Source organism: Syngnathus acus, chromosome 4, assembly GCF_901709675.1.
Source record: "Syngnathus acus chromosome 4, fSynAcu1.2, whole genome shotgun sequence".
Classification (NCBI taxonomy): domain Eukaryota; kingdom Metazoa; phylum Chordata; class Actinopteri; order Syngnathiformes; family Syngnathidae; genus Syngnathus; species Syngnathus acus.
Genome location: NC_051090.1, coordinates 9,883,877 through 9,911,664, shown reverse-complemented (window position 1 = coordinate 9,911,664; position 27,788 = coordinate 9,883,877). Strand labels below are relative to the sequence as shown.

Sequence of the window (27,788 nt, the reverse complement as noted above, 5' to 3'; positions counted from 1 at the left end):
AGTTGTGTTTTCCCAGCGTCCTTGAAGGCACCATTGTCGTCCAGTTGTAGTCGAATCCTGCTCCAAGCAGTCCGCAATTCCGCTCCGTGTTTTACCGCCTCCTCCCCTTTTAGTTTTTAAAAACCACCTCGAATTACTGTGGAGCTGCTGTGGTGGTGCTGGAGAGAAAAAAAAAAAGTCAAGCAGCATCGGAGGCAGGCAGATGACCGGAGCGCCTCAGTCCGCCCTTCCAGATGCAACAAGCATGGGGCGCCTCTGAAGCCACGCCGAGCGGATCACGGTGGCCCGAGGCGTGGACACCTTTTGCGGCCACTTTCACCTCACTTTTAGCGGATTTACGCCGAGCGACATGCCGTTCTTCAAGCGGCTGGTGGAGCCCCGGTCCATGTGCCGCATCGAGAAGGGCGACGAGGAGGAGGCGGACGCGGACGGGGGCTCGCCTTTCCACGACCTGCTGTCCGTCAGCCATGTGGCGCTGGCCCGGACCCTCCGCCAACTGTCCGACCTGGCCAAGCACGCTTGCTCGGTGTTCCACGAGCTGGAGGGCGACCTGGCCGCCACCGGCCACAGGCTCCGCGGGCTGCAGAGGAAGGTCGGACGACTCCAGGAGACTTGCTCCGAGCTGGACCCCAAACAGGAGGCAGTCCGTGAGTACACACCTTTTTTCTGCGCACCTACTAATTTACCTCGTTCATTTATCCATAAAGGTTACTTTTTGGTGTGTTTAAGAAGTTGTCTTGAACACTTTACGGTTCACTTTTCTTGCGAATGAAATGAAAATCACCCAAACACTAAACGTCTGCATCAAAATTAGGTATCAATATCAAGTTTTTGCTCTAAATAGCACTGAATAATACACTCCAAGTACCAACATTATGACTCTATGAAAATACGTATATTAACAAAGTAGTTCCAAGCTATGCAATAATAAGAATAAAGAATTTATTTTATCATGACTTGACAGCAATATATGTATTCTGTGAAAAAAAATGGAAATTTCTGGCCCTGCATGCCTTTAAATTTGGTAGACAAAAAAACAACTGCGCCTGAAGAAAAACAACCAATCAGAGACAGAAAGCCTGAAAGGTTGCACTTCTGTCAACAAGTCACCATGTTGTCCTTCTCATTCTGATCTTTTTCAAGTTGTGGTGGCTTAAAGTAAAATGCTTTTTGATAACACATAACCATGATGTGATCTACAAACTCTCAATGGATGATGTTTGAAGGTACAAATCCCATTTCTAAGTACTTTTTGCCTGTGACTTTTTGAAGAGGCGTGTCCGGGCAGCCTTCTCTTATTTGTCTCATTCATGCAAGTAAACAGGTTGAACTCTGCATGGCTGCCAGTTAAGAATTCATGACCCAGATAACACAGCATGTGGCCATGCCTGGCTCTTTTAAAACCAAGTGCCCACCCGCCCCCTCTTCCCATCAACCCCCACTCCACCCCGCTATGTTAAGGGAGAGTGTATTTATGTATTGTAAAGCCCACACGCACTCGGCAGCAGGAAGCACTTGGGCATCTCCTCGCTGTAGAAGACGCATAATACGCACCTGAAATTGCAGGAACTTGCTGGTCCCCAGTTATCCGGAAGTGGATATCCTTAATAACATGGCCGTGACTCATCTGCATGACAATCGGTGTAAATGAGGGCACGGGGGTTGGGGGACTTTTCGAATTGCTCTTATTTGTCCATTTTGCTGATAAGGAAGGACATCTTTGTCATAATGAAGTGCTTCAATGATGATTATTTTTCTTCAATGGGAAAATTAAACATGCAGCGCCACCATGTGCCGATGTTGCGTTTGGGTCTGCTGGTAAATCAGAATTTTGTGTTAATCTATTTAATCTATGTAATGATTGAATATGCTTCAAACGTGAGGGTCTCTATTTATAAAAATGCTTAAATTGTTCTCATGCATTCTCGTGAGGGGGCCGGCGGGCTCAAATGACAGACAGCACAACTTTTCACTGCAAAGGAACTTGAGGGAGGCGTCTGGCAAAAGTCCCATAAAGCACGTGTTTGGACAGAGTCGCGGACGGTGCGGCACGCTAGCCAGACGCCGTCCGTCCGTCCATCCAGCCGGCTCGGGTTTTAAGTTTCGTGGCTTTTCCCAAACTGAGCACATGGCTGGCAGCTCAGCACATTCCTGTCCCAAAACTGAGCAGCTTCTCGCTCAGGCTGTAGAAACAGAGACGAGAAGGAAATATTTTTAACGTTCCGAAATGTCGTTAAAGTGTTGTTAAAAAAAAACATAGACCAAAAAACAGAAAACAATCAGAATCATCTCTTCCATAGATGAATCTGGGATAGTTGATGTGGTATGCGTTGGATCCTGGGCGTTGTCCAGCCATGGCAGAGGTCTCGTTCCCGGGCACGGTGCATTATGTAACACTCCGCATCCATTTTTCCGCTGGCTTGAGCGAGCGTGCCGCTTCATTTAGCCCGCTGCGCAGTCGCGACGTTCCCGCCGCCTTTTCCGGGCCGGGATGACTCGGAAGAGGACTTTGACTCATCGTTTACGCTGCCCGGAAAAGCGCATTTGCCTCGTCTTGATTGATCGAGCCTGGCTGTTAGCGTGACTTAGAGTTGCTAGGCGAGGTTTGCACACCAGTCAGTGAAGGATACACTCATAATCACCGTTCGATGTGATGTGGTAGGCATTGGATCATAATCTTTTTTTTTTTTGTAAAGCCGTCATAGGACACTAAAAACGTGCAAAGTCTGCGGGCAGGCCGACGGGATATCTTGCGCCTTTTACGACATCTAACGAGCTCTTTCTGTTTCTCTTTCATTATGACGGGCATATTTCGACAGGTCTGGACAACCTGCCATTGATTTAGTGGCCCTGCTAATTATAGAGCAAGCCAGCGCCTTTCAAAGCCTTGCCTCTCCCCCTCCCTGCCCTTCCCAGACATTGACTGGGCCCAGACAGCCTTGATACTGTTTTGTATTATTTTGCTGATGTCATCGGCGCTTCCTTTGGGGTTACACAAAACATTCTGACAGGGCAGCTTCTGTATTTGTTCTTGTTTTTGTTTTTCCCAGTCCGGATGATAAACGAGGGTTCGCCGTCTGTCCGAACTAAATCCCAGCGAGTTCTCGAAGGGTTTGCCACTGAACCTTTGATGTCAAGTCAAGCATTCCCAAAAATCAGTGACCAGGAACCCCCGGGGCCGGCTTCTACTTGAAGGACTTTGCCCTCCACACGGGCTCCCAAAGTGGGGAGGAAGCGAGACTCTTCTCGCTTTCTGGGACAAGGTTGGAGATTTTAATTGCCCGGTGAGGAGGATTGGTCGGGAAATGTGTGAGCGATTACACTTAACATTCCTGCGGGGCAAGCACTCCTGAGATGGGCCCTGAACCCGAAATCCCTCCGTGAGTCCTTTTTGTATATTTTCGGCCGGCTAGGCTAACATTTGCGTTTTAAAGCAATCCGGGCCTCTCTGTGGGAATGCAGGTGGGAACAAAAGCCCACCTCCTGGTTCTTCTAAAGATGGAACAAAAAAAACAAACAAAAGCCAAACCAGTGTGGGACCAGAGAGTTAACCAAACCATCTTAGCCTTCAAATGACCTCAGGAGACGCCAAGAAATTCAAAGATGCTTTTGAAAAATCAATCGTGGGCGCTTGACTAACTCGGAAATTGATGTTAAATTCCAAAGAAAATGTGATCCGGTTGTAAAGAGTCCAGAATCTTAGCAGCCAACAGCTGAAGTGGTGTAGAGGATGTGGGCCGTCCCAAACCAGCCTTGAAGCATTTTTTTTCACCCCCATTCAAACTTTGCAGGTGCTTCAGATGCGAGATGATTGACGATGAAAGGTCTTTTTTTTTCTTGAAGGCGACCGGCCGATTCAGGTTGACATTCCAGTCCGATGGCAGTCTAAACACCTGCATGGCGAAGGCCGCAAATTGACACTTCCTGTTGAAAATGCCGGCTGGCATGTTTGCTCCCAACATGTTTTCCTGACACTCCTAAAAAGTCAAACACACAAAATGCCGATTGATTCCAGAACTCAAAAATGACACTCCTGCTCTTTATCTGTCGGTGACTCGCAATCATTATCTCCCACTTCCGCTTAATTTCTCGTGGTAGATATGTGAGTCATAAAAATTTCCTCAGAAACACCACTTGATGCTATCGCTTTCAAGCCGTCCTCACCGCAGGTGGGCCCGGATGGCTACGGGGGGCCGGCGAGACAAAAACAACCAAAAGAGCCCACGCGAGTTTTATTGCTCTCCTGCGCTGTCAATATTTCCCCAGGTTGCCACGGAAAAGAATTCGAGCGGGAGACGTCATAAAGGCCGCGCTGGAGTTTAGCTTCGAGCTAGACGGGCGAGGCCACACACACACACACAAAAGCAGGATTTACAAAAAGCCGCCGCAGACAAAACGCTGAGCCGGCTGAGCGAACTTTAAGTTGAATACGAGGCTTCAGCTTTTAGTCTAAACGCTGTGCTGGAGGTTTTTCCGTTGCTTTGCTAGCAGAGCATCCAAAATGAAGCGTGAGCTGACATTGACTTGACAGTTTAATGACGAGGCCTCCTCCAACGCCGTTCGCCGCCCTGCCGACCTGGCGGCCATTCACCATCTTGTCAAAGGCCAAATCCGCTCTAATTGCAAGATGGAGGGCGTCCGTGTTTGCTCTTTTGTGTTGTGAAGGGGAGGGGGCACGGGGCAGGAGGTCAGGGGTCAAGTCGTTTTGACTCCACCCCCACTTCTTTAAGACAAGCATGAAGATAGCTTCGTATATCTGGAGATAAAGATCCCATCCTGCCATAGAATGACTGCCAGTTTCTTCTCAAGTTTGAAATGATTTCTGACACAAGTTTGGCTAAAATGTGTAGTCTCCTGGTTCCAAAGATTGTTTGTGTTCCAACTTTATTTGGGGGTCTGCTCCTTAATTTTCCGGCCCCCGTGATGGTTGTTATCAGCCTCGTGTTCCTGCTCTTCCTCACTTGTCAGGCCAACGCTGGAGTGGGAGGCGAGGAGTGTTTACGCAGCCCCCCATACGCACGTTTGGGGGCTCGCTCTGCTTCTCGTCACCGCGGCGGGCCAACGGAAGCCTTTGAAGGCATCACCCGGCGTTTCACAAGTTTGACGACTCGCCATAAAACACGCAAGTCTAAAAATCTGCCTCCAGAGCTTTGTGATATTTGGTGGGCTTGTCAATCATGAGCAGACCCGCAAAAAAGTCTCTAGAGGTCATTTTGACCTTTGCCAGGACTGCTTCAAAGATTTTGTCCAATTGCTATTAAATATTAACTCCATTTACGAGACGGTGATGATTTCCATGCATGAGGGGTCAATAAAAGTTGTGGATTAACCTGAGGTCCGCGTGAGAGGACGCCATTTGAGCTTGTTGTGCAGTCAAGCGCACGCGAGGGAGCGCCGGCCTTCACTCGGGCTTTTGTTACTTCCTTCCACCCTCCTCCTTCATCTTTTATTCGGCGGGCCCCCTCGGGCATGTTGGTTCCTTTTCTCTGACTGGCATGCGTGCTTTCGGGTCGCTCTTCTCTCTCTTTCTCTCTCTCTGTCGCTATCCCACTTCTTTTTTTTTTTTCATTTTTGGGGATTCGGCCAAACCTGCTTGCGACACAAGCCCACTGGGGCAGGGAAAATAATGGCTGACCTGCTCGCTGTTATGTTTACCGGCTGCTTTGTCATTTAACTGAATCACTTTTGAGTTCACATTTGATGTGTTCCTTAAATGGGCAAAAATAATGCCTGCTGGGTTTTGGGGGAACGTGTAAAAATAGCCCAACATTCGAAAACTTCCCAGGTGTCCTGTCAAATGTTTACTTCTAGTTACTTGAATCGAACTGGTATTTCCACGAACGGGAAGATCTAGTTACCGGCGCAAAGGTCGCTCTCGGAGGGAACTTCCACGTCTGACACCCGATCATGGGACAAGACGTCTTATTGTTTCTTGTACTACAGCTGGATGGATTGTCAAGTGGCTGCTGGACTTGTGTCTCGCTGCCACCAACAAAGTTCACAGCCTCAATTTTCCGCGGGGCCTTCGGGGATTATTCGCTTAGACTCTTTTGGCAGACTCACTCGAAGGGCTTTTTTTTTCTCCTCCATTTTATAACATCACGGCGAATCTTGTTGGTGTACTGAGAATTTTTGAGTGGTAACTTTTGAGGGTAGTAGTTTTCATGATAAAACAGAAGAATATTGAATAAGCGATTCCAAGAGGGCTAAAAGCAAACTTTGTCTACTGGGACTGTTTACCCCGGAGCCAAGTACGGAATAAATCCTGTGGGACGGGAAGACGTTATTCCGGTAGAGTTCTGAAGAAGGCTTTGGGCTACTGTGAGAAGCGCAAGGGATCATGAGCAAAGAACAAAGGTGACTTCAATCCCGAACCGGGATTTGGATAATCCTTTGATGGCACAACACAAGGTGTATAACTCCTCTTCTCATGAAAAAAGTTTTTTTTCCCGTAATCCCGAGCATTAGATCTGCACGATTGTTGTTTTTCTTTTCAGTTTTGGTTGCTGTGAAACCCGAGAGAGTTTGATCTTGTAAAAAGCTTTAAAAGGCAAATCATCTGTGGGAAATGTGCTGTTGCGTCACACAACTAATGAAAGGTCAATGCAACATTTAGTTTGAGGGGGGGAAAAAAGAAGCGTTCCCACCCTCTGGGAGGAAAGTACCTGAAGTTGCAGCCGAGCAGGCGGGGCCTCCATTTGTTGGCTCCAAGCCCACGCCTGGCTTTCATTACACTTTCACTTTCTACGCACACAAATATGGCGAACCCCTCGAAGATTTACTCCCCAAAACAAAACTTGGACTTTGGCCAGCATTTTCTTGAAAAAAAAAGTTCTTTTGCAACCTTGGTTAAGTTATGAGTTTCGGGTTTAATGGTGCGTCGTCAAAAGCTGCCGCCAGGCTCCGCCCACAAATGAAAAAAAAAATATTTTCCCAATTTAGCATTGCACGTTGAGCTAGCATTTGTGCTTCAACTTTGGTAGTAAGTTGAAAAAATCTAAAATCTCTTTGAAAGGACCGCATATAAACGATTTGCCTGGCAAATTTCATGATGCTCAGTCAAATTAGCTTTGGGGCAGTTACTATTTTTTTTATTTCAGCCAATGCTCGAGAGCAATCGCTAACGAATCCCACGGTACTGCTGGAGTGTAAGCAGATATCGCTAATGATTTCCACCATCATGCCAAAGCGTACATTGTTTTGCCAGCGTCGGAAACAATTTCGACTCTCCTGCCAGAGCATAGCAAGACTTTGCTAATCATTTTTACTGTACGACCAGAACATCATCCATTTTTAAAATTGAAATTTTACACACCCTGCCAATGTTCAGCCCATTGTTTACTCGTTTCAAGACGCCTACTGCATTAATTCTTTGGCGCACGCCAAATGTCTGTCTACGGAGGAAGCTTCGGACTCGAAAACCTTGGATTTCAACATGTGTGGTCGGCTTTCGTGTGGTTTCTCCGTCCATCCCGTTCTCGGCGCATTCTTTGTCTATTTAGTACGTGTCATTCCTGAAGGCTTTTTTTGCTTGTAATCTGAGCAGCCAAGTCTGAATTTAGTCCTCCAGAGCCCTCTTAACGCTGGCAAATGGAGGCCAGAAAAAAAAAAAAAAAAAGTGGAATCAGGCAAAGGCAGACAGACCCTAGCGGATTTCTTTGTGCCTGCCAGCTGGCTTCAACTTTGGCCGTTGGAAGTTTTTGTGCTTCTCATTTACCTCTCCATTTACGGGCACAAAGGCAAGGAGGTTGTCTCCTTCTCCTGTTTTCACCTTCAACCCAAAGTTCAATTTTACCTGCTGTAAAAGCGGGCGCTCTTTTCGCAGCGCAGTCACACTTGTAAAGGCGCTTTGAATGGTCGCTTGGAATTCTTCACAAGGACTTTTGTGTCTGGAGCGTTACCTCGGCAGCACTTTGTCCAAAAGAAGAAATGTCCCATTTGGCGGTGCCCTCTCATTTGAGTTCTTTGACTTTTCGAGAGTCCCGAGAGTGTGTCTGTGTCTCGTTTGTTCGTTTTATAGCCTCGTCGTTTGTACGCCGTCACGCTAAATGCCAAGGTGGCATCTCGACATAGATGAATTTCTGCTTGAAATGAAGCATAGCATCAGGACGAAAACGAAACTAGGGCCCAAAATTGTTCCGTTTTATACAAGTGTTTGTGTACATTAGTTCTCACAAGAACAGGTTCAGTATGCTCACCGTTATCAGGCAGCAAGGAGAATTCCTTAAAACAAAACACATGTGACTAAGTTCTAGTCGATCTGGGTTGTTTTTTTGCTACGTGTGAAACACGGCGTGCTCTGTTATTCCGGATTTAAGAGCGTTGTGAATACCCGAGCGCATACCAAGACGGATTACTCTGACCGATCGCCCCGGCAAAAGCAATTTCTCCGCCTTTGCTCAGGGTCTCGTCCTCGCGTGCGTGTGCGGATCTTTGGTCCGGAATCATCTCGCCGGTGCCGGCGCCATCTGTGACTCCGCAGATGGCTGCGCTGGTTAAAGTGGGCCACGCTCGAGATCCCCGTCCCCCGTCCGGGATGGGACAATGGAGATTATGAGTGTCTGATCTCTTTGCTTGGAAAACATCGGAGGGCCAGGGGGGGAAGGGGCCGTGTGGCATTTGGATCAGCACCACGGAGTCGACCAATCACAAGTCTTGAGCTTTTCAGATGCTGAGTTGCAAAATCGAGTGCTTTCGTGATGCTTGATTCAAGTCGCTATTTTGGTGCTCTCGACTGCTTTCTTGCAAAATTCTCTCCCGAGGAATTTTCGGTTCAACCCGTTTGGCCGCTTCAACAACGGCACGCTTATAATTCGCCAGTGATGCACTCAAACGTGCACTGTTTGTTGAACGAAACGGACAAGCGTCTCTCAACGTGTGCGATCCGAATCCACTGCGATTCAAACTCGTGGCGCAGGTTGACTTTTACGAGTTATGGCGTCATCTTTCCACTCATCCTCCCTTCGCTTTTCTTTCAACGGCCTCGACGTGGTCTGCGCGAATGCGAGACGTTGGCAAGGTGCCGAGGCGCTCGACGCTGGAGCTGATTTACCGCCACGGTTGATTCCTCCTTATCTGCGAAACACCTCGTAATTTACGACGACGCCTCGTGAGGGAGGCCAACTGTCTTTTTTGCTGCCAAATGGGAGACCGTCGCCAATAAGAATTTACTGGCAACAGCGTTAGGCTAATATATTTGTCGCTTATAGATCATTCCAGAATTGGAGCATAATTTGTGAGTCGACATTTTTGAAAAATAGGAGAGTTCGCCGCCACATAATGGGAAGCGCTCACAAATGGAGCTCCAATGGGCGAACACTCACACTTCTTTGCAGCTGTGACAGCATCTGGTCCAAATCACTGCATTAAAATACCTTGCGTGTGTATATTTTGACAAAGGGTCGCTACAGCGGGATTGGCACCCTTGACCCCGGGGTCAGCGGCTCTTGCCAATCAGCAACAAAGCCCCTTGGTGGTGCGTCCAGTTACCTAGATCTCACAGATGGAGAGCCAGAAAGCAGCTGCCTGTTTTGAAACGAGCATATTTGCACGCAACGTATTTGTCGCTTGCGGCCGTCCGTGCATGACATCATCGGAATGTTTCAATGGCATTTTTTTTTTTTTAACAATGTATTTTTGCCAGTCTCCTGTACTGGAGATTTGAAAGTGGGGGAAAACACAATGTGGACTGCTTATGGTGAATTTGTCCACATTGTCAGATTTTAATCGGAAATAAATGAAAATTTAAAAAAAAGTTCTCAATTTGATTCATCAACAAATTATTAGAATATTTGTCAGTTGCATCCCAAATATAATTAGTGTTTCAAATTAGACAGTTTGTGTGTCACAATCATGTGTGTGCCTTGGCCACAAGAGGGCAGTATGATTTGTGTATGATTTAATACACAAAGAAGAATTTTACACTCGGCTAAGTAAACTACAGCAATATTTTTTTATGCCTGTGAGCACAAAATAGATGCTAGTTACGTTGGCCTGTCTATGAAGATTTGCACATGTATTAGCATTAAGCTAGCAGATTTTTGTAAGTCGTGTAGTCTGGTTGATTGCATAAAATGTAGTTGTCTCTGTTTAATGTTTATGAGCAAAAGGGAGGCAAAACAGTTTCCAATTTGTCCCGATTATTGGTGTGCATTTACCCTGCTTGAGAAACCGAAAGTACGTCATGACAGTCGTGTTTACAACCGCGGCAATAAGCGATGCGGCTTTTGCACGTGGCCACCAAATGAAAGCATCCCCGCCCTCCTGAGAAAAACATAAAAGCGTGTTTGAAAATGTTATACTAGCCGGTAACATCTTGAAGAGATTATATACAAGCATCTGGACGTATAAAGTATGACGATGGAGGCGGAATGTTAACATCCGTGCGACAGTCGAGCACCTTTGAAGTCCACGCTGGATTTACCGTCGCTGACTTGTGCACTTTTGCGTAGAAGACACTTCATATTTATTTCAACAACTTTTTGTAAAGAACTCCAGTCTCAGGACGCAGTGAAAAGTCAGCCCTGCCCAGAGTTAAACAGGAAGTGCTTAAAATCTGGTCTTCATTTCCAGCTTTGTTTCACTTGTTTACATTTCTGTGGTTGGTAGAACCTCGCTAACGTTGGTCACGGTCCTCGACGCAGGTCGGCAAAAGATCGGAGCTATGTCAAGAAGGGGATCCGTTTGCCAAACGACCTCGGGGGTTTTGCTGTTGAAACATTCCGCCCGTGACCCCGAGATCCATCTGGACTTGGCACAACGGAGGAAATGCGAGGTGTGACGCCGCCGCGTTTCTTGTCGAACACAACGTGGCTAATGAGTGACAAGTGTAAACGACAAGCCGGCGGCACCTCATTTCCTCGCGTCAACAAAGTGATGATGTCTGCAGCAACATTACTCATTGTTCACAAATGCCAGTGAGGCAACGTGCCACTTAGAGGCACACAAACACAACGTGTCGCTCGATGACAGCCGGGCCACAACGTAAGCAGCAAAGCACGACAACACAATGTTGCACTTGTGCAGACTGAGCTACTGTAATCGTGAGTGCTGAGGGGTGCGTCCTGTCGTGTAATAATGCCTGAGCATTAGCAGGTCAGACGGTCAGCTTGTTCCCCACACTTGGTGATGTCATCCGATGCCCGGACATCTTTGGTGTATTAAATCCATATTGCCCCTGACTGTTGTTATTGCCGAGAATATGTGCCGCTCGCCGCGCGTCACCTGACCCCTTTAATCCGGGTCGTCGCCCCTAATCTGCCTTGGGCGCTCTCGATGCTGTTCGGGGAAGACAAAAGCATGTGTGCAGTCGGGCCTCCTCGTTAATATTCAGCCGCAAGCCACGCCCACCCGGCTGACATCTGGGCGGCCGATGTCGCTGACCCAGAGTCGGCATTATTATTATGATGTGCACTTTCATTCCACACGCCCCACCGGTTTATTTTTGAGTGGTGCCATCACTCGGAAGTACGTGTGATGTCACGGTGGAAAGGTCAATGTGAAATATTTAGCGTATATTCTTTTGCCATGATAAAAGACACTGGGCCTCATGTGCTTCCGATCCCGGTTTCATCTCCTGAAGCTCAAGGGAAGGCTGGAGGAAGACTTGATAAAAGCCAATTGAACCAGAGGGGTCGGGGGTCGCGTATAACTGGCTGCCAGTCTGGTGGTCTTTCAGAAGCCCCCTTTCAACCCTCCTCTGAATCTTTGGTGGAGCCGCTTCACTTCAACTGACACTTTGTTCTTTGATGATGGAACAGAAAGCTGGCTTGATTTTGTTCATCCCGACTTTTGGAGGGATTTTGCCACGCAAGGACGGACGGCGGTGTGAAGTTTTACACGTGACGCTCACTTGTGCTTTGTTGCAAGCAAATGTTACCATTAGAAAAACATTTGACACTCTCAGCCCCTTTCACACCGCCCGGCAAAAGCCGTCAATGTTTTCGCTTTTGCCCCAATTTATTTCATTTTCAAACCTTTATTTAAATCTCAAAAGTTTGCTGCTATGAATTAAACATCACTGTTGTGTAGTTGGGGTAAATTTCTCATTTCACCGTACCAGGATCAAAGCATGAAGCTGAACCGCAGACACGCCCCCCCCCACGCCCCCCCGTTGTTTGAAAAGTAAGCACAACTGTTTTACACGTCACGCCGTCTAATGATGCGATCGCGCCGTTGCCATGTCTCCGTGTGAAAGCGCACGCCGTGGCGTCGGCATCCCATAAACGCCATCAATTCACCAACAAATTGCGGGTGTAATCGCAGCCAGATTGCCATCACACTGATGCTACTTTCCTGACAACCTGTCTTGAGTTAACTCTCCCTGCTAGGTTGGAGGAGAGAAGCTTCCCGGCACACGGAAACTCCGGTCGGGATTCCCAGACCGGACTTTGTAGTGGTTGTCTTCCACCCGGCTGTTTATTTAACAAATTATGTCCCTAAATGGGGAAGGCCAATGAAAATGGGGAGAGACAATGAAATCACTCCCCCTCTCCCCCGCCCTCACACAAAGCCGTGCGACGCCATTGGCCGGTAGACCACGCACTTGTGTCCAATGACATCCTCCCTCCTCCCGAATGTGTTTTCATTTGAACCCAGATCATGACTTTTGAAATAACGTCTGTGTTTTTGTTGTGTAGTTTGCCTTTCATCCGCAGCAGCCAATCAGACACCGGCGTGTTATTTCCCGGCAAGTTGACGGCACGTGAAATGTCTTACGTAACGCCAACATATCAGTGAGAAAGAGAGCGATGACTCGACGGGCTCTCGGCCGAGCGTGTCCACCTCCCCGCTGAGGTATTTTCTTCTTGGAAGTTGCAGCGGTGCGTGAAACTTGAGAGTAGAGGGGGGGAAGGGGGGCTTGGGAGGGGGTCAAATGTCCTAATTGATTAACATAAGGCTCCTTGTTTGCCTTGTAACTTCATCTTGTTGAAGGCTTCTTTACAAGTTCAAAGTCGAGCAGAGAGAAATCCACGGAGAGAACATTTCAAGCTTTTCCAGGATATTTCCCACTGTGGCTGTTGTGTGAAAGTTACCGACTTGGACGATTTCACACATGAAAATATCTTGTGTCGTTTTGCTGTTTGACAAATGCTCCATCCTTGGTTGTCAATTTTTGCTCAACACTTTCACGCTGCCTGTCAATGACAAAATGGGGGTCGACCTGTAAATTTCCACATTTAAGACACTTAGCAGCTGGCTGGTGACAGGAAATATGCTGTGCTGCTGTCTGAAACATATTTTGCTGTGCTCTGTGTGAAAGTCCCATATGAATAAAGACCTCTTCTGTTTCATGTCTGATGCGACAGTTTTGTTACTCGGCTGTGATTTGTGTGAAAGGCACAAGCCAATGACTGTCCATTTTGCCAAAACCTCTGCATGAAAGGGGCCAAAGGTGGGATGTTCTTGCTGTTTTATGTTTGATGCTGAGAGACTAATAAAGAAATTCCTTTTGGTGATCCCTCAGCCTTGAGCAGATGCCCCCTCGTTTAAAGCCCCCCCAAGGCTTTTCTTTTTCCCCCCCTATGCCTGAAGGCACGGGGGGCGTGTCCCCAGTGGGAGAGCCAGGAGGGATGTCCATATATGGTCACAAAGCGCACCGATGATAGACAAAATGGTGTGAAACTCCCACAGGTGCTCCGAGCCGAGCAGGGCGATTAGTTTGTTATGACAGCGTCTCCCTAAAAACAGAGCCATTGTTTAGCATGTGCGTGTTCAGACGGGAAATATATGGAAGCGTTTCCACTCGAGAGGCTCCAGAGCGGACCATAACAGCTCAGGGCCGTCCGTTTATTATCTCGCAGAAATGTGTTGGCGTTGTGATTTATTTGGGAAAAGTTGGCCACTGTGGGACTATCCTGGTGAGAAGGGGACATCTGCTCCAATCGGGGGAGTGTTGCTATGGTGGGCGTCGCCATACATTTAAAACTGTTAAAACACATTAAGTATTTTGTGATTCTCAGTTCTCCAAATTAGAAGCCAAGCGTGCGTGCTTCAAGCTATTTATTTTTTTTAGCTTTATGCTAACATATGTGAAATGCCACGTTTGTCAGTGTCGTGCTGTTTTCTTAAGCCACTCCCGTTGACTTTAACGTTGATTTGTGGTACTATCCGTCTTTGCCGTTTGTTTTTTCTCTGTCCTTTTAACACGGGAGCCACATTTCCTTCATTTGTCAAAACTCTCTTCTTGCCTGATTTTCGAAAAGAGAATATTTAAAGCTGATCTTTTTATTTTTACATTCGCCGTCTGTAAGCACGCATTTGGTAGTCGCGGGTGGCACCACATTTCTTGCGCTGGCATGGCAGCGGCACCCATCATTATGCCGACATTCCAGACTTGAGGAAGTCGTCAGGGGCGGGAGGAGCGAGCGCTTTGCTCTGACCGCGCGCGCTGTACTCGGACCACACGCGGCCCCGCAGGCCGACTCGTTACGTTTTCCTGAGTTAGCTCCTCAGGGACTGAGGCAGAAACAGTCCAGAACGTGTCAGAGATTAGCAAAGGGTGACGATTTGGGCCTCCGGCCTCGCCGCAGATAAGCTTTAATGGATGTTGCGATAAGCGAGCACTCCCAAACGGCGTCTTGTCAGAGAGCCACGAAAAACTCAAATGGAAAAAAAAACTTTGGGAAGCCTATCTGACCCCAAAAGATTCACCTTGTTGTCAAGACTTGTTCCCATCCTGCCGTGGGATATTTTGCAGCCGAAGAAGACTTTCCCACAAGCGGGTCAGCGGCCGTGCCCCGGGCCCGACCGCGGTGTGTTTCATTTATAGCTGCTCCGCCTCTCGAGTTTGCCCGTTATTGTGTCTCTGCGAACCGCAACAGCGTCATCCCTCCCTCCCTCTCTCGCTCGCTCGCCGTCTGTATTTCTTCCTCTGGCTTTCACGCTCCGTCTGCTGGCCCGGCTGGCAAAAAGCAGAGGCAGACGTTTATACAAGGCGGCCTTCTGCCTCCGTCCACCTGAGCCACCTTGTTGACTCGGGAGGTCAAATGTTTTTGTTGGGTTCCCTTTGCCAGGCCCGACTGGCGACCTCGCACCAATTCCAGGGGCCCTGATGAATGAGCTTCTCTTGAGTCAGGGGCAGCATTTTTTTTTTTTTCCTTCTTCTACCATGTCTGCAAACACGGCTTGCGTGGGCTCTATTGCAGCAGATGAAGCGCCTGTTTATTGCACCCCACCTACTTAAATGGCCTCACCCTGCCTTCACCTGCAGCTTTGATGTGGCCGAGGAGGTGGGCGTCCTGACCTCCATCTAAAATGCGATGCTGGGAACTGGGAAAGGGGGCAGGGGGGGGTCTGACGCCATTGCAAAGCTGTAATCAAGCAGCGCTTTGCTTCCTGACCAGCTCAACACGAGCTACTTAATCACTTGCCTGTCAAGTGCAGGAGTCAAGCAACTGATTGATTGTTGGCCGAGCGCCAAAGAATCGCATTCACTATTCTCATGGTTAGCCACTAAATGAACAAATCAGGAAACGTAACCGCCATTGTGAATTGGATTAGTTCACGTTATGAATAATTGTCATTTTTGTTTGGCATGTTTGCTTTGGGAACACCTCGTGACGCTCCAGAAAAATGGTGTCACGCCTGTTTCGCCAGCTGCTTCATATTACAACACCGCGCTGCCCCTGCGGTGACTTTCCGTGGTGAAAACCTCAAGCTAGCCGCTCACTTTCTCTGCAACTGGTCACTTTTATTTGGGAGGTTATGGTAAGCGCTACATGGAGACGTCAAATGACTGTTCCAATCTGTGTGACACGTTTGGAAACATTTCCTTTGTCAAGTGCACATTCCTTTCCTCGAGTGTGTGCAAGTGGGATTGTGTGTGTTTAATAGTGTTCTAAAACATTCATGCGGCTTTCGCTTTCACTCACAAACAAGAAGGCTCGGGCCGCAACAAGTGGAAACATATTTGGGTTGTGGTGGATTCGATTATTACACAATAGTCAAGCGTGTGCGTGTGTGTGTTTGTGTGTGTGTGTGTCTAATTAATCTCCTCCCACGTGCAGTAGTAACAGAATGAATCTGGGTGACGAAATGTAGCAGTCACAAAAAGTTTTATACAAGCAACAATGGGTGGGCCAATCACCATCTAACTTAAATGGCAAGCTCCACCCACATTATATGACATACACACACACGCAAACACACACTCACTGAGTTGATGATACAGTATGATGAGGAGCTAACTCAGTTTGGCTGTTAATGGCTCTCCCGCCGCATATTGCCCAAGCGTCCGACAGGAAACGAGTAAGTCTTGTAAACGGAGTGCCTCAGGGCTCATATATTGTCCCACTGCAGTACCAGATTTCATTAGCCTGGAGTCGTGTTCGCTGCTGACTTGGCAAGGGGCCTTGTGGTCCGTTACGACCACCAATCAGCTCCTAAAGCTGCATGAAACCATTAGCATGACTTAACCCGCCCGACGGGCTCATAAATATCTGCACAAAGCCGTATACTCCACAGATGGTTGGGGGGGGGGTGGTACACGCCCTCTTTTATGCATCCTTACCACAAAAATCGGCAATCCGCGTGACATCACAGCGTCTAAGGCCGGGGGGTCACCAACGTGGAAGACCCAAAAACCACATGAGTAGCCCGAGGACCTGTTTCAATAATAGCTCAACGATGGGGCATTGTGATTTTCTAGGGATGTTGTCTAAGAGATTGTGTGAAACAGTCAACAATGGAAGAGATTTGTTGAAAGTGTTGTGGCACGATGTACAGTATAGATGGGTGTCTTGACCGGGTCGTCATCATCGGGTCGGCGGCTGTGGGCTCAGAGCGGATTAGCGGCTCGGCGGGGTATTATTGTTATTGTTCCGCCAGACTCTGCCACTCTTTGTGTTTCACTAATCAGACCTCCCAAAGACTTTCACTGCTGCACTCCGGGTGAAAAAAAAAGATTGAAATCGCGATGAATATCTTAAATACTTAATCCGTCAGCACCTCGGCTCAATTCAGGTGAGTCATGCGCCGTCGTCATCTTCAATGTCGAGCGTCATCCGAAATGTGAATGTGGATAATTAAGTCGTTATATCACTGTAACTGCAGTAAGTGTGGATGGGGGGGGGGGCATCGACGCGACAAGATGCGCTGGAGTCCAAAGACAGACTTCAATTTTGGCATAATTGCATTGCGCAACTCTGTCATGATTTTTATTTTATTTTTTCCATTGTGTTGTGTGCAAGTGTGTTTACGCTGAACGGGGCTTGTTTTTTTCCCAGGCCACCAGGCAAAAATTGTCGGTGTGTGACGGTGTCGGGAGGTTTGGCCTGGCTCCCGGCAGAGCAAATTACAAGGCTGAGGCGCAGGCTTGCATCCCGCCTCCTCCTCCTCCTTCTGGCCTGAAGGTCTCACCACGTTATCCTTCTGACTGCCATGCAAATGAGGAGGAGGAGCCATGATTGGGTGATGGTGTCACAGTGCATCAAGATGCCAAATGATGGCAACAAAGCACTACTTTTGTCTGAATGAAATATGAAGTAAACAGTTTCCTTGCTTAAGTGGGCCACAAAAATGATATGACAGGTCAGGTCGGGCCCTCAGGCCTTGAGTTTGACACACTTTGACTGTATGCGATTGGCTGCTGACCGGTCAGGTGTTAAGCGCTCTAGAAAATAGATGTTACACGGATATTTGTCTTCTCATGGGAGGAGGCCGACATTTGTTCCAATGCCGCAGACCACTCAGCTGTGCTTGTTGGAGAAAGCGGTCTAGAGGTCAACCAGATGATTGGGTGTGTTTTTTTAGCTGCCTCCTCCATTTGGGGAGAGCAGCTGAGCATAAAAGCTGCTCGAAACCTTTCACGATGTCACGCTTTTAGCTCCATGTTGTGTTTTCAGTCAAAGTGGAAGTTAAGAGCACAGGCGCTCTTCTGCCTGTTGTGAAAACCACGCACACGCGGTCCTGGGCGAGGTCAAAAAGTCAAATCCCAGCAGGGCGGCCACCCTGCTCCGGGACAACAACAACAACAACGCAGGCAGCAGAAGGCTTGTCACGTGAGCGGTCATGTGACGAGCCTCAGTGCAAGTGTCCCGCTCAGACTTTGTTTGTTTGTCTGATTGCAGCTGTGTCGGACCTGGACGTGGAGAGCAAGCTGACGTGGCACTTCCGGGCTCCCTGGCACAAGCAGAGGAACCTCTTACGCCCGGCCACCCGTCCGCCATGCCTGCAAGAGATGCACAAGGATGCCAACCTCTGGCACCTGCATACAGGTACTTTTCTAATACTCCAACAGCTAGCACGTAATCTTTTCTGCTTTTCAAACATTGTTTTTCTAATTTTTTGGCTTTTAATTGTTTTTGTTTTCCAATTTCTATTTTTTTATTTGTTTTATTATATTGTAGTACTCTGCCAGATATGTTTAATTTTTTTCTCTGAATTTTTGTTTTTTAGTCTTATATTTTCAAAACGTATTCCTAATTTTTTTCTATTTTTATTTCATATTTTGACTCATGCTCGCTTGCAGACGGTCGGAGGCGGCGCTCGTCCAGCAGGGAGCGCCGAGTGACCATCTCTATCTCGGCCCTACCGCCAATGCCAATGTACCCATCCACGCCCGCCGCCGCCAGGAAAGCCAGAAAGGGGGTGTGCTTGACGGCGGTGAGACAACAACCAAAACACGCACCACAAGCCCTGTGGGCTCTGTGGTCACAATTTGTGTGTCCACCGCCCTTCCCCTCTTTCAATTATTGTTTTTTTAGCTGTGTTAGTACGCCCTCTGCTGGCTGTAGAAAAACTGCACTGTTACCAATTCATAGGTGCTTTGACTTACAAGTTTGATTTGCAACTCAAAACACTTCTTTTTTTTTTTATAAAAAAAAACAAAAACAAAACCTCTTCCTTTTTATGTGTGTGTTGTCATACATGTTCATTGTCTTCATTTTGTTCTTTGTTTGTTTGTTTGTCCCTTTTTTTGTTGGTTGAATTCAGTACCCCAGCTCCCGTCCGCCTTCCCCCACTGAATGTTGCCACTTCTCCCCCTGGAACAGAAAGGTAACACAGAACACCCCCAGCCCAGCCCACTTTCCTCACTGTCCTCTCACTTTCTTCTTTAACATTTCCTCAACATCATCATTCTAACCCTAACCCTAACCCATTCTCAATATGAACCCTTTCAAAATGTTGGGGAATTATTATTAATATATATACGTGTATATATATATATATATATATATATATATATTGATATATATTGCACCGCACTGAAATAACAGAGATAAGAAAACAGGAGAGATTGAAGAAATCTGAATGGACATAATGTAGACTTAGACAAAATGACAAAAACTTAACTAATTCATTCAAAACTAAATTAACTCAAAAGCAAATCATATTTAATCAATCTGACACGGACACAAACTTGGATAAAATGGTAGAAAAAATCCAGACAAAAAATTGTCAACTAAAAAACATGACAAATCTGAGACAAAGTGGATAAAAATATTACAAAAATAAATACAAATCATGCAAAAAATATCATTTGGTATGGTGGCACACGTTTGCCTGGATGTCTTGAGGAGACTACTGCTGGAAGTTCAGCACTTTAGTGGCACACGAAGGCATGCCGCCCACTTCCTGTCCTCTCTGCTGTGGCTGCTCTTCCTCCTCCTCCAATCGACCGCAGTTGCTCCCTGTCTGACTTGTTTCCAGTCGGGAGAAGTTTCCAAGGAGATCTTTTGTTGAGTGTGGGGGTTTTGTCCTTTGTGCGCGGGTGTTGCCGGCAAGCACAAAAGAGGCAGCGCTGGCGTTGAAGTGCGGGGGGTAGTGCTGGGGCGGCGGGGGTGGCGACAAGCGCGAAGCACCCGGTCGTGACCGGACGTCTCCAGGTAATGTGAGAAAAAAAGGCTTTGGATTGGCTGAACTGTGAAGGTGCCAGATGGGCACAGCGTGGCCGACATCTTCATATTTCCTTCTGATATTATGAGATTGTTACAATTTTTGCACGCCAGTCCACTTTTCTTAATGGTTTTGTGTTTGAATCTAATATTTTGTCTAGTATTTTTCCAAAATATTTTCAGTATTTTCCTCTCCCTAATAAGAGTGTATTTCCTATTTATGTATTTTTGTTGTACTTTTTTACTTAAGAGTTTTTACTTCCTATATTTGTACTTTTCATAGTATTTGAGTCCAATACTGTCTTTTTTTTCTAAATTTGTGTATTTTTAGAGTTTTGTTTTCCTATATTTGTACTTTTCATAGTATTTGAGTCCAATACTGTCTTTTTTTTTCTAAATTTGTGTATTTTTATTTAATCAATTTATTTTTCAAATATTTTTAGTTAATATCTACTGATTTTGTTTCTTTCTGTATTTTTCCCCAAAGTTAAGTATTATCTACTAATCATTTTGCTAACATTTTTTTCCAGTTTTCTTCCAACATTTCTGTATTGTTTTAATATTCTTTTAATATTTTCTAATCACAGCGTTGAAGTGAGAAACGTTTCAGGAGTAGCCTTTTGACATTTTGCATTGAGCTGAGTTGTGTGCGCGTGTGTGCGTGTGTGTGTGGGGGGGGGGCTGCAGATGGTGGCGAGACATCCCACAGCTGCATGTTGCCATGACAAATGAGGGCTTGCGGCACGTTGTTAGTGTCAACAAGGACATCTTACTCGCGTGTGTTCAACTTCCTGCAAATATGGGAGCTCTCCTTTTCACGCTTTTGACTCGTGCGATGGAGTTTTGAGCTTCCGCTGTCCTGCTCATGATTCTGATACTTTGCATTTGCATGCTCGCAGTTGCCACCATTTTATTTAATTCACTGATGGCAACAAATCAGGAAAGTGACAAGCGTCTCTGTTGGCAGGCCTCCTCTGAGCCCGACTCGGCGTCTTTGGCGTCGCCCGGTCAGCGTTCCAAGCTGCTCCCCGTCCCCAACACGCCGAGCACCTTGGACAAGCAGACCAATTGGTCGCGAGCGCTGCCGCTGCCTACTCCCGAGGAGAGGATGAAATGCCACTCGCAGGTGGTCGCCTCCTCTGTCATCCCCATCAACGTCACCGGTGAATATGCTCCTGCATTCCTTTTATGCTTTTTTTTATTTTAACATTCCCCCCCTGGGCGTCTGTTTTGCCTCCTCAATTACAAACTTTCTCTGTCTAAGTATCGGTAGCTGGTATCGGCAGTCTCGGCAATACTCGATGCGTCATAAACAAGGCCCAAAAAACGTTGAAAAATAAAAATTAGCCCCTGATGTTTTTTAAGACCCCAGAAAGTCAACCACTTCAAGAAAGTTATGCATGCGTCTGCTTACCAGCGCTGCAAATTCCGCAGTTAAATATAATAATTGCGCCACGCGGACTGCATGGCCACACAATACGTCGTCTGTAAAGGGCTCTTCCACCCGCCCTCCCCCAAAAACACTTGCACAATTAACTGCGGTAGCAGCGGATGAAGTGACGCTCAGTCGGCGCTTTTGTGCGAGCTCCGGAGTACTCGGGGCAGCGCTTTGTGGCACCACAAAGCGGCGTGGTGGCGTGACACCAATGCCGATTAGTTGCATCCAAGTTATTGACTCCCACTTGCTCCAGCCTGAAAGAATGCACATAGTAAGCATAGTGGGGTGTAAGTGGGGGGGGGGCTTGCCGTGGCGCTTAATCACATGATCGGCATCGTGACCAAAGTGGAAGGCAGCGAAACAACTAAATAATGAAGTTGGGTCATTTGGAATTAAGCACGACGAATGGGCAAATGCTTGTTTATCATTTGCACCATTTTTTTCCTGCTATGATTCACATGAATTTGAGAAAAAAATACACGTATTTTTTGTCCTAATTTCTTGTTGCTCTTTTTTCAATTGCATAACTTTATGCATTCGTTTTTAGTCCATTTTTAGTTGCTTTTGTGAATGTTTTTTTTAAATGGTCTAATTATGATAATTCAGTAATCTGATATTTAATATTGATGGCATTTAAATATTTTTTATATTTTTAACATTTTACTCTTATTGATATTTGTAATATGATTTGAAAACTATTTTCCTTTTTTAGTTTTTAAGAATTACCTTCATATATTTCCAATTTATTTTTTGTTTGTTTTAAATGTCTTGTTCTTTTTTTAAAATTTCATATCCATGCTTGCATTTTTTTCAAAACAATTATGCATTTTCTACACTGCTTGTGGTCATTAAGACGAAATTGGAATGTTCTATTAAAATGTATTGTTTACATGTTTGTGTTGATCCTGCCAGGAAGGCGCAAGCAAAGCGCCATATTGGCGCCGCACACTCCACATTTATTTAAGTTTAGTCGCAAATGACAGCGTGGGAGTGTAGCCCCCTCAACAAGGTCCCCTCACACGTCTCCTTCTCACCCACCCCCACCCTATGCAATCCCCCCGCCTCCCCTTTCTGGTTTTGCAGGCGTAGGCTTCGACAGAGACGCCAGTGTGCGCTGCTCGCTGGTGCACTCGCAGTCGCTGCTGCAGCGCAGGAAGAAGCTGAGGAGGCGCAGGACGGTGGCCGGCGTCCCCAGGCAGCTGCAGGACTTTGCGGCAGGTAAGCTAGCTCACTGAGAGTGAATTTATTCATTATTTATTTCTTGTTATTTCATTCAATTTGTTAGCATTTATTTTAACTCAATTTACCGAGTTTTTCATTTCCATCTCAGACTCGGACGACTCACCTGGCTCCCGCGAACGCAGCGTGATCGTCCACGCCAGCTTGGACAACGAGGAGCTGGCCAGCCACCTGCTCACCAGAGACTCGGGTTGCCAGACCGAGGAGTTCCTGATCTCGGGGGCGCCTTCCAGCAGGAGAATCCGTGCCCTGCGTGGCCACCAGGGGACGGCGCTGTGCCTCTCTCAGTCGGCGGGCGACATCGCCGCTCTTCGGGAGGGCGGCCCCGACGACGTGTTTGTCGCTCAGCTGCGGACGCGCAGTCTCCCCCGAGACGGCGGCCGGGCGAGAACGGACGACGAAGAGGATGAGGTGGAACTTTCTCCTTTCAATGGCGAGGAGGAGCTGATCCTGAAGGACGGGGAGGAAGGCACCGAGGACCGGGGCGGGTCGGAGCAGCTGTCGAGGATGCCCGAGAGGAGTTGGGCGGAGCGGGCGCGCTCGCAGCTGCCCCGCATGGCCGAGATGGGCAGCTGCGATATGTCGTCCAGCTCGGACACCTTCAGCAGTCCCGTGCACTCGGTGTCGGCAGCCAACGTTTTGGGGGGCCCTGTGGACCACAAGGACGAGCACCAGTCCTCCAGCGGGAACTGGAGTGGCAGTAGCTCCACGTGCCCCTCGCAGACCTCGGAGACCCTTGCCCCGGGGACGTCCCCGCTGGCCCGCTGCGACTCAGAGCTCTCCTTGAACGCCGGCGCCGTGGACCACCCCAGCTTCACGCTGGATCCCTTCGCCGGGCTGCGGACTCAGAGGGCGGGCTCCTTCTCCTCCACGGCGATGGACATCTTAGAGGAAGCGGGCGCTCCCGGGGAGGGCGAATGGAACTACTCGCACTCGGACCCCGCTCGTCATCCTCATGACTTGAGCCCCGAGCCTAGCAGGGAGGCCGAGAGCAGTCTGGGCTGCCCGAGCTTCACCAGCATGGCCACGTGTGAGAGCAGCTTCTCCGACAAGCCGCCCTCGGAGAAAGCTGACACGGTGTCGCACTACTCGGAGGACACGGAAGGTTACTACACCTCCATGCACTTTGACTGCGGGCTGAAAGGCAGCAGGAGCTTCACGTACATCTACTCGGACAACGCGACCCTGGGGCGACGCTGCCTGTCCTTGAGGAAACCAAAAGCCAAACCTTGTCCGCCCAGGCGCAGCTCGTCGCTCCGGATGATACACGATGAGGGTGGCGTTGCGGTCCTCACGGAAGCCAAGCTGCCGCTGTCCAAGGAGAAAAACCTGCAGTTGGTCTTGTCCGCCTCATCAGGTGGAGAGCTTCCCGGTGTCTGGGGGGTGGACGATTCTTTGGAGCTGGCCGATTTGGGTGTTTTCACCTCCACGGATGCGCATTCCTTCAAAGGAGAGGGCGTGGTCCAGTCAGACTACGCGGACCTGTGGCTCCTGAACGACCTGAAATCCAGTGACCCTTACCGCTCTTTATCTAACTCCAGCACAGCCACCGGCACCACGGTGGTGGAGTGCGTCAAGTCGCAGGACGGCGCCGAGTCGCAGGCATCCCAGTCGGGCTCTGGGGCCACCACGCCCTCGCTCACACCCGCCGAGGGTGACTTCAAGCTGGCGGGCTTGGCCAGCCCCTCCAGCGGCTACTCTAGCCAGTCAGAGACCCCGACGTCCGCCTTACCCGCCACTTTCTTCCCCGGCCCGCAGTCTCCTTCCTGCGCAAAGCGGAAACCCAAAGTTCCAGAAAGGAAATCCTCTCTCGCATCCAAGCAGGACCTGGACTTGCCTACCATCTCCTTAAGTGCCTTTCATTGCGACGAGAAGACGCCAATCCAAAATCATCATGGAAAGGCCGAGTCGGCCAAAGCTGAGATAGCGAACGGACCTTTCCTGACCATCACTCCCGCAGCGCTGCACGCCGTCCAGCTGCGCTCCATCCCCAAGGATTTGGACCCAAGTCCTCATGACGACAACTATTTCACAGTCAACTCCGACAGCGTCGCTGACCCCCAAGCCTCGTTAGATGATCTCCAGGTGGCGGGCTCTTCCAATGACGAGCTTGTCAATGGTGAAACCACCGCAGAGTCGTCGCCGCCGCCACCAGATGAGGAAATGGAGGAAGACGCAGAATCTTCCTTGCCGCCGCTTGACCAACATCTCTGCCCCTCAACGCCATGTCTGGATCACACGCCTGACGCCAGTCCGGGAAGTGAAAAAGAAAACCAAGATGCTGAGTCAGCAGTAAACCAGGGAGAGGAATCTGCTGCTGAGGAGAACCTGAGCAAAAGTAAGGGAAGGAACTTATGGTAAAATGCAATATTCTTCTCAGAAAATGAACACGTGTACGTAGACGAGCATATTTGTCTGAGATATGTTCAAACGTCACGTTGTTTGGCAGGCTCGGCAGCAGCGAGCGACAAGTCGTGCGCGGACGACAACGGCATCTTCCTGTCGCCCGTCAAAAGCCGAACCACCGACGACCTGTTTGCCGTCATCCACAGGTGAGTGAGCGCCTGCTCACTTGCTCGCGACAGTCTGCTCTTCCTCCTGAACACAAAAAAGTTGTTGACTTTTCAGAAAATAAGTCATATTGTTCCCAGAACAAGAGAGAAAAAGTTTTATTTAGAAGTTGGAAAAATTGCATCATATGTTTAACTGGAGGGGTTTTTTTCCAACTCAGGTCGAAAAGGAAAGTGTTAGGCAGGAAGGATTCCGGCGAGCTGTCTGCGAGGAACGGCCCGTCATCCTTAAACAACACACCGCCGCCCCCTAGTGGCAGCAGCCCCGCCAGCTCCCCGTGCCCTGCGAGCAGCTCGCCCTCGTCGGCGCATTCGGGCCCTCAGAGGACACCCGGCGCCATCTACAGGAACGTCAAGAAGTCCAGCACCTCCAACGAGGAGTTCAAACTGCTTCTGCTCAAGAAGGGCAGCCGCTCCGAGTCCAGCTACCGCATGTCGGCCACCGAGATCCTCAAGAGTCCCGTGACTCCCAAAGGTCACGCGGCGGGAGACGACGAGGCGCTGACAGAAACGGCTGAGGCGACGGCCAGGTCTCCAGATGCCGAGTGCTTCTTCTCGCCCAAATCCTGGGTGTCAGCCCAATCCAGGTTGGGCCGCGCCAGGGTACCGCCGCCCGCCAACAGCAGCCGCTACGCCGCGCGTGCTCGCTTTTACTCGGCGCCCATGCAGGCCATCTCTGAGGGCGAGGCCGAGAACTCAGACGGCAGCCCCCACGACGACGAGCCGGCCACGCCGCGCCCGCGATTCGCCTGACGACACCCGTCTTCGTCTTCCTTCGCCGCACGTCATGTCCAAAACACGTCAGCTATTAAGAACAACAACTTGGAGGTGGGAAAGACTCCTATTTTCATGAAAATAAATAAATAAATAAATAAATAATAATTTATGTAATTTTACAGAACATTTAGTTTTACAGCAATATGTTTTCGAGAGAGTTTTACATAGTTTGAGGGGGATAGGTCAAATGTTTACGTTTGTTTCCCCCCCCAAAAAAAAGTCAAACACATGAAAATATTTTAGAGGAGAAAATATTTTTAGGACAAAGACAAGACTTGTATGTTTTTAACTCAAAATTTTCCAGATAAAACTTTTGAGAACAATAGTTGTATTTTAGAGGGAAAAAAAGTTCAATATATCGGAGGGAAAAAAATGGAAATTTTTTGCCAAAATGGAACATTTTACAGAAATTAAGTCGAATATTTTCATGCAAAACGTCAAATAGCAAAAAACATTATCTATGTATTTTTGGAGAAAGGGATTGACTGTTTTTTTATACACTAGCATAGTATACACTAAATCCTGAATATTTTCTTAGAAAACTATTTTAATACCCATGAAAATGACTATATTTTTTCCCTTTTGAAAATATTTGGCATTTTTCCCGAGAATTTACATCTTTTGGGGGTTAAAGTTACAATACAAAAACAACTTAATGAACTAAATAAATTACAAATTGCAGGACTTTTTTTTCTTACATAATCATTTTTCTTCTTGTGTCTCTAATTCTTGCCGACATGCAGACATAAAAAATATTGAAAAATTATATGTATTCTGTGAATACATCACAAGTCAGACTGCTTGGCGCAAACCACTCATGAGATACTTTTAAATTAAGATTTTTTGTAACTGTACCACGGTAAAAGCAAAAAAATAAATAAAGTTGACGATATGTGCCATGGTGGAGAGCAGGTAGTTTTACGTGCGGAGAAGAAGAAAAAACGTGGGAGGTGTTGTAATGATGTTTAGCGGATCGACTTTTTTTTTTCAAGAAAAAAAGGTGTTTTGTTTGTGGTTTGGTTGACTTGGTGTGTTTTTTAAGAACGTTTGGAAAAGGTTGAGTAAGTATTACGCATGTCGGAACCAGGTTGGACACTAATTTTGTGACGCCCTTCGGTAACCCCCACCCAGGCCCTCCCCATCCCACACTTAAGCAATAAAAGCAAAGTCTATTTTATCCAGAGCTCTATTGTTTTATGAGATGACACATTGCAATAATAGACACTGACTGAAATCATTTTTATTGTCCTAAAGAATAAGGAACTTTATGCCAATGTTGCCCCTTTGTACAATCCGCTTGGCCTTAAAACCCTCCACCCACTAACTTGTGTGTATATTAATGACACGTTATCATAGCGAAGATGCTAACAGGGTACACAAAGAATTTTATGTCATTCCATCTTTTTTATTGTTTTGTTTTAGCACTGATTAAGTGATTTTTGTGACCTTTGTTTATTAGTGTACTTCCTCGCTCGAACTAACGAGTATTGACGTGGTACCGGATCATTTCAGACTACAACGCTATCTTGTGGACGTAGTTAGATTTTGTACAAAACTGTAAATGAGATGAGCGTTGGGTGAATCGTGTACAAAAAAAGAATACAAAACGTGTTTACATGGACTCTAAAGTGTTGTACATTTCTGAGCTTTGGGAAAAAATGTCTTGTATTTATTTTGTTAGTAAACGACGTGATGGAGTTTAAACGTGTAGCCTACAAAAGGAGAAATAAATGTGACTGCTTGGAAAAACATCACCTTGCCTTTCATTGTCATGTCGATACAACTTCAAATTTAACCACTAGGGGGAGACCGGGAAATCCCTCGGATTAAAAGCCATTCAACGACTTGTACTTTTTAAATTAATTTATTTCCAAGGCCATATTTTTTGGGGAAAATATATGATCGAAGAAAAACATGTATGCTGGCGCT

At 47.5% G+C, this 27,788-nt stretch overlaps 1 protein-coding gene across 2 annotated transcripts; it reads left to right on the top strand.

The window, feature by feature from the left end:
- The first annotated feature begins 100 nt into the window (after positions 1 to 100).
- On the top strand, positions 101 to 27,613 carry LOC119121765 (Nance-Horan syndrome protein-like). Of its 2 annotated transcripts, XM_037249664.1 has the most exons (9): positions 102 to 647; positions 18,069 to 18,215; positions 18,470 to 18,603; positions 18,934 to 18,996; positions 20,803 to 20,998; positions 22,357 to 22,491; positions 22,604 to 24,850; positions 24,962 to 25,064; positions 25,244 to 27,613. In XM_037249664.1, the coding sequence occupies exons 1-9, from the start codon at positions 350 to 352 to the stop codon at positions 25,833 to 25,835; spliced, it is 3,915 nt and encodes a 1,304-aa protein (XP_037105559.1). In that variant the 5' UTR covers positions 102 to 349; the 3' UTR covers positions 25,836 to 27,613. The 2 variants fall into 2 exon arrangements, with proteins under 2 accessions (XP_037105560.1, XP_037105559.1); XM_037249665.1 differs by lacking the exon at positions 18,934 to 18,996 and having other exon boundaries at positions 101 to 647.
- The last annotated feature ends 175 nt before the right edge of the window (positions 27,614 to 27,788 follow it).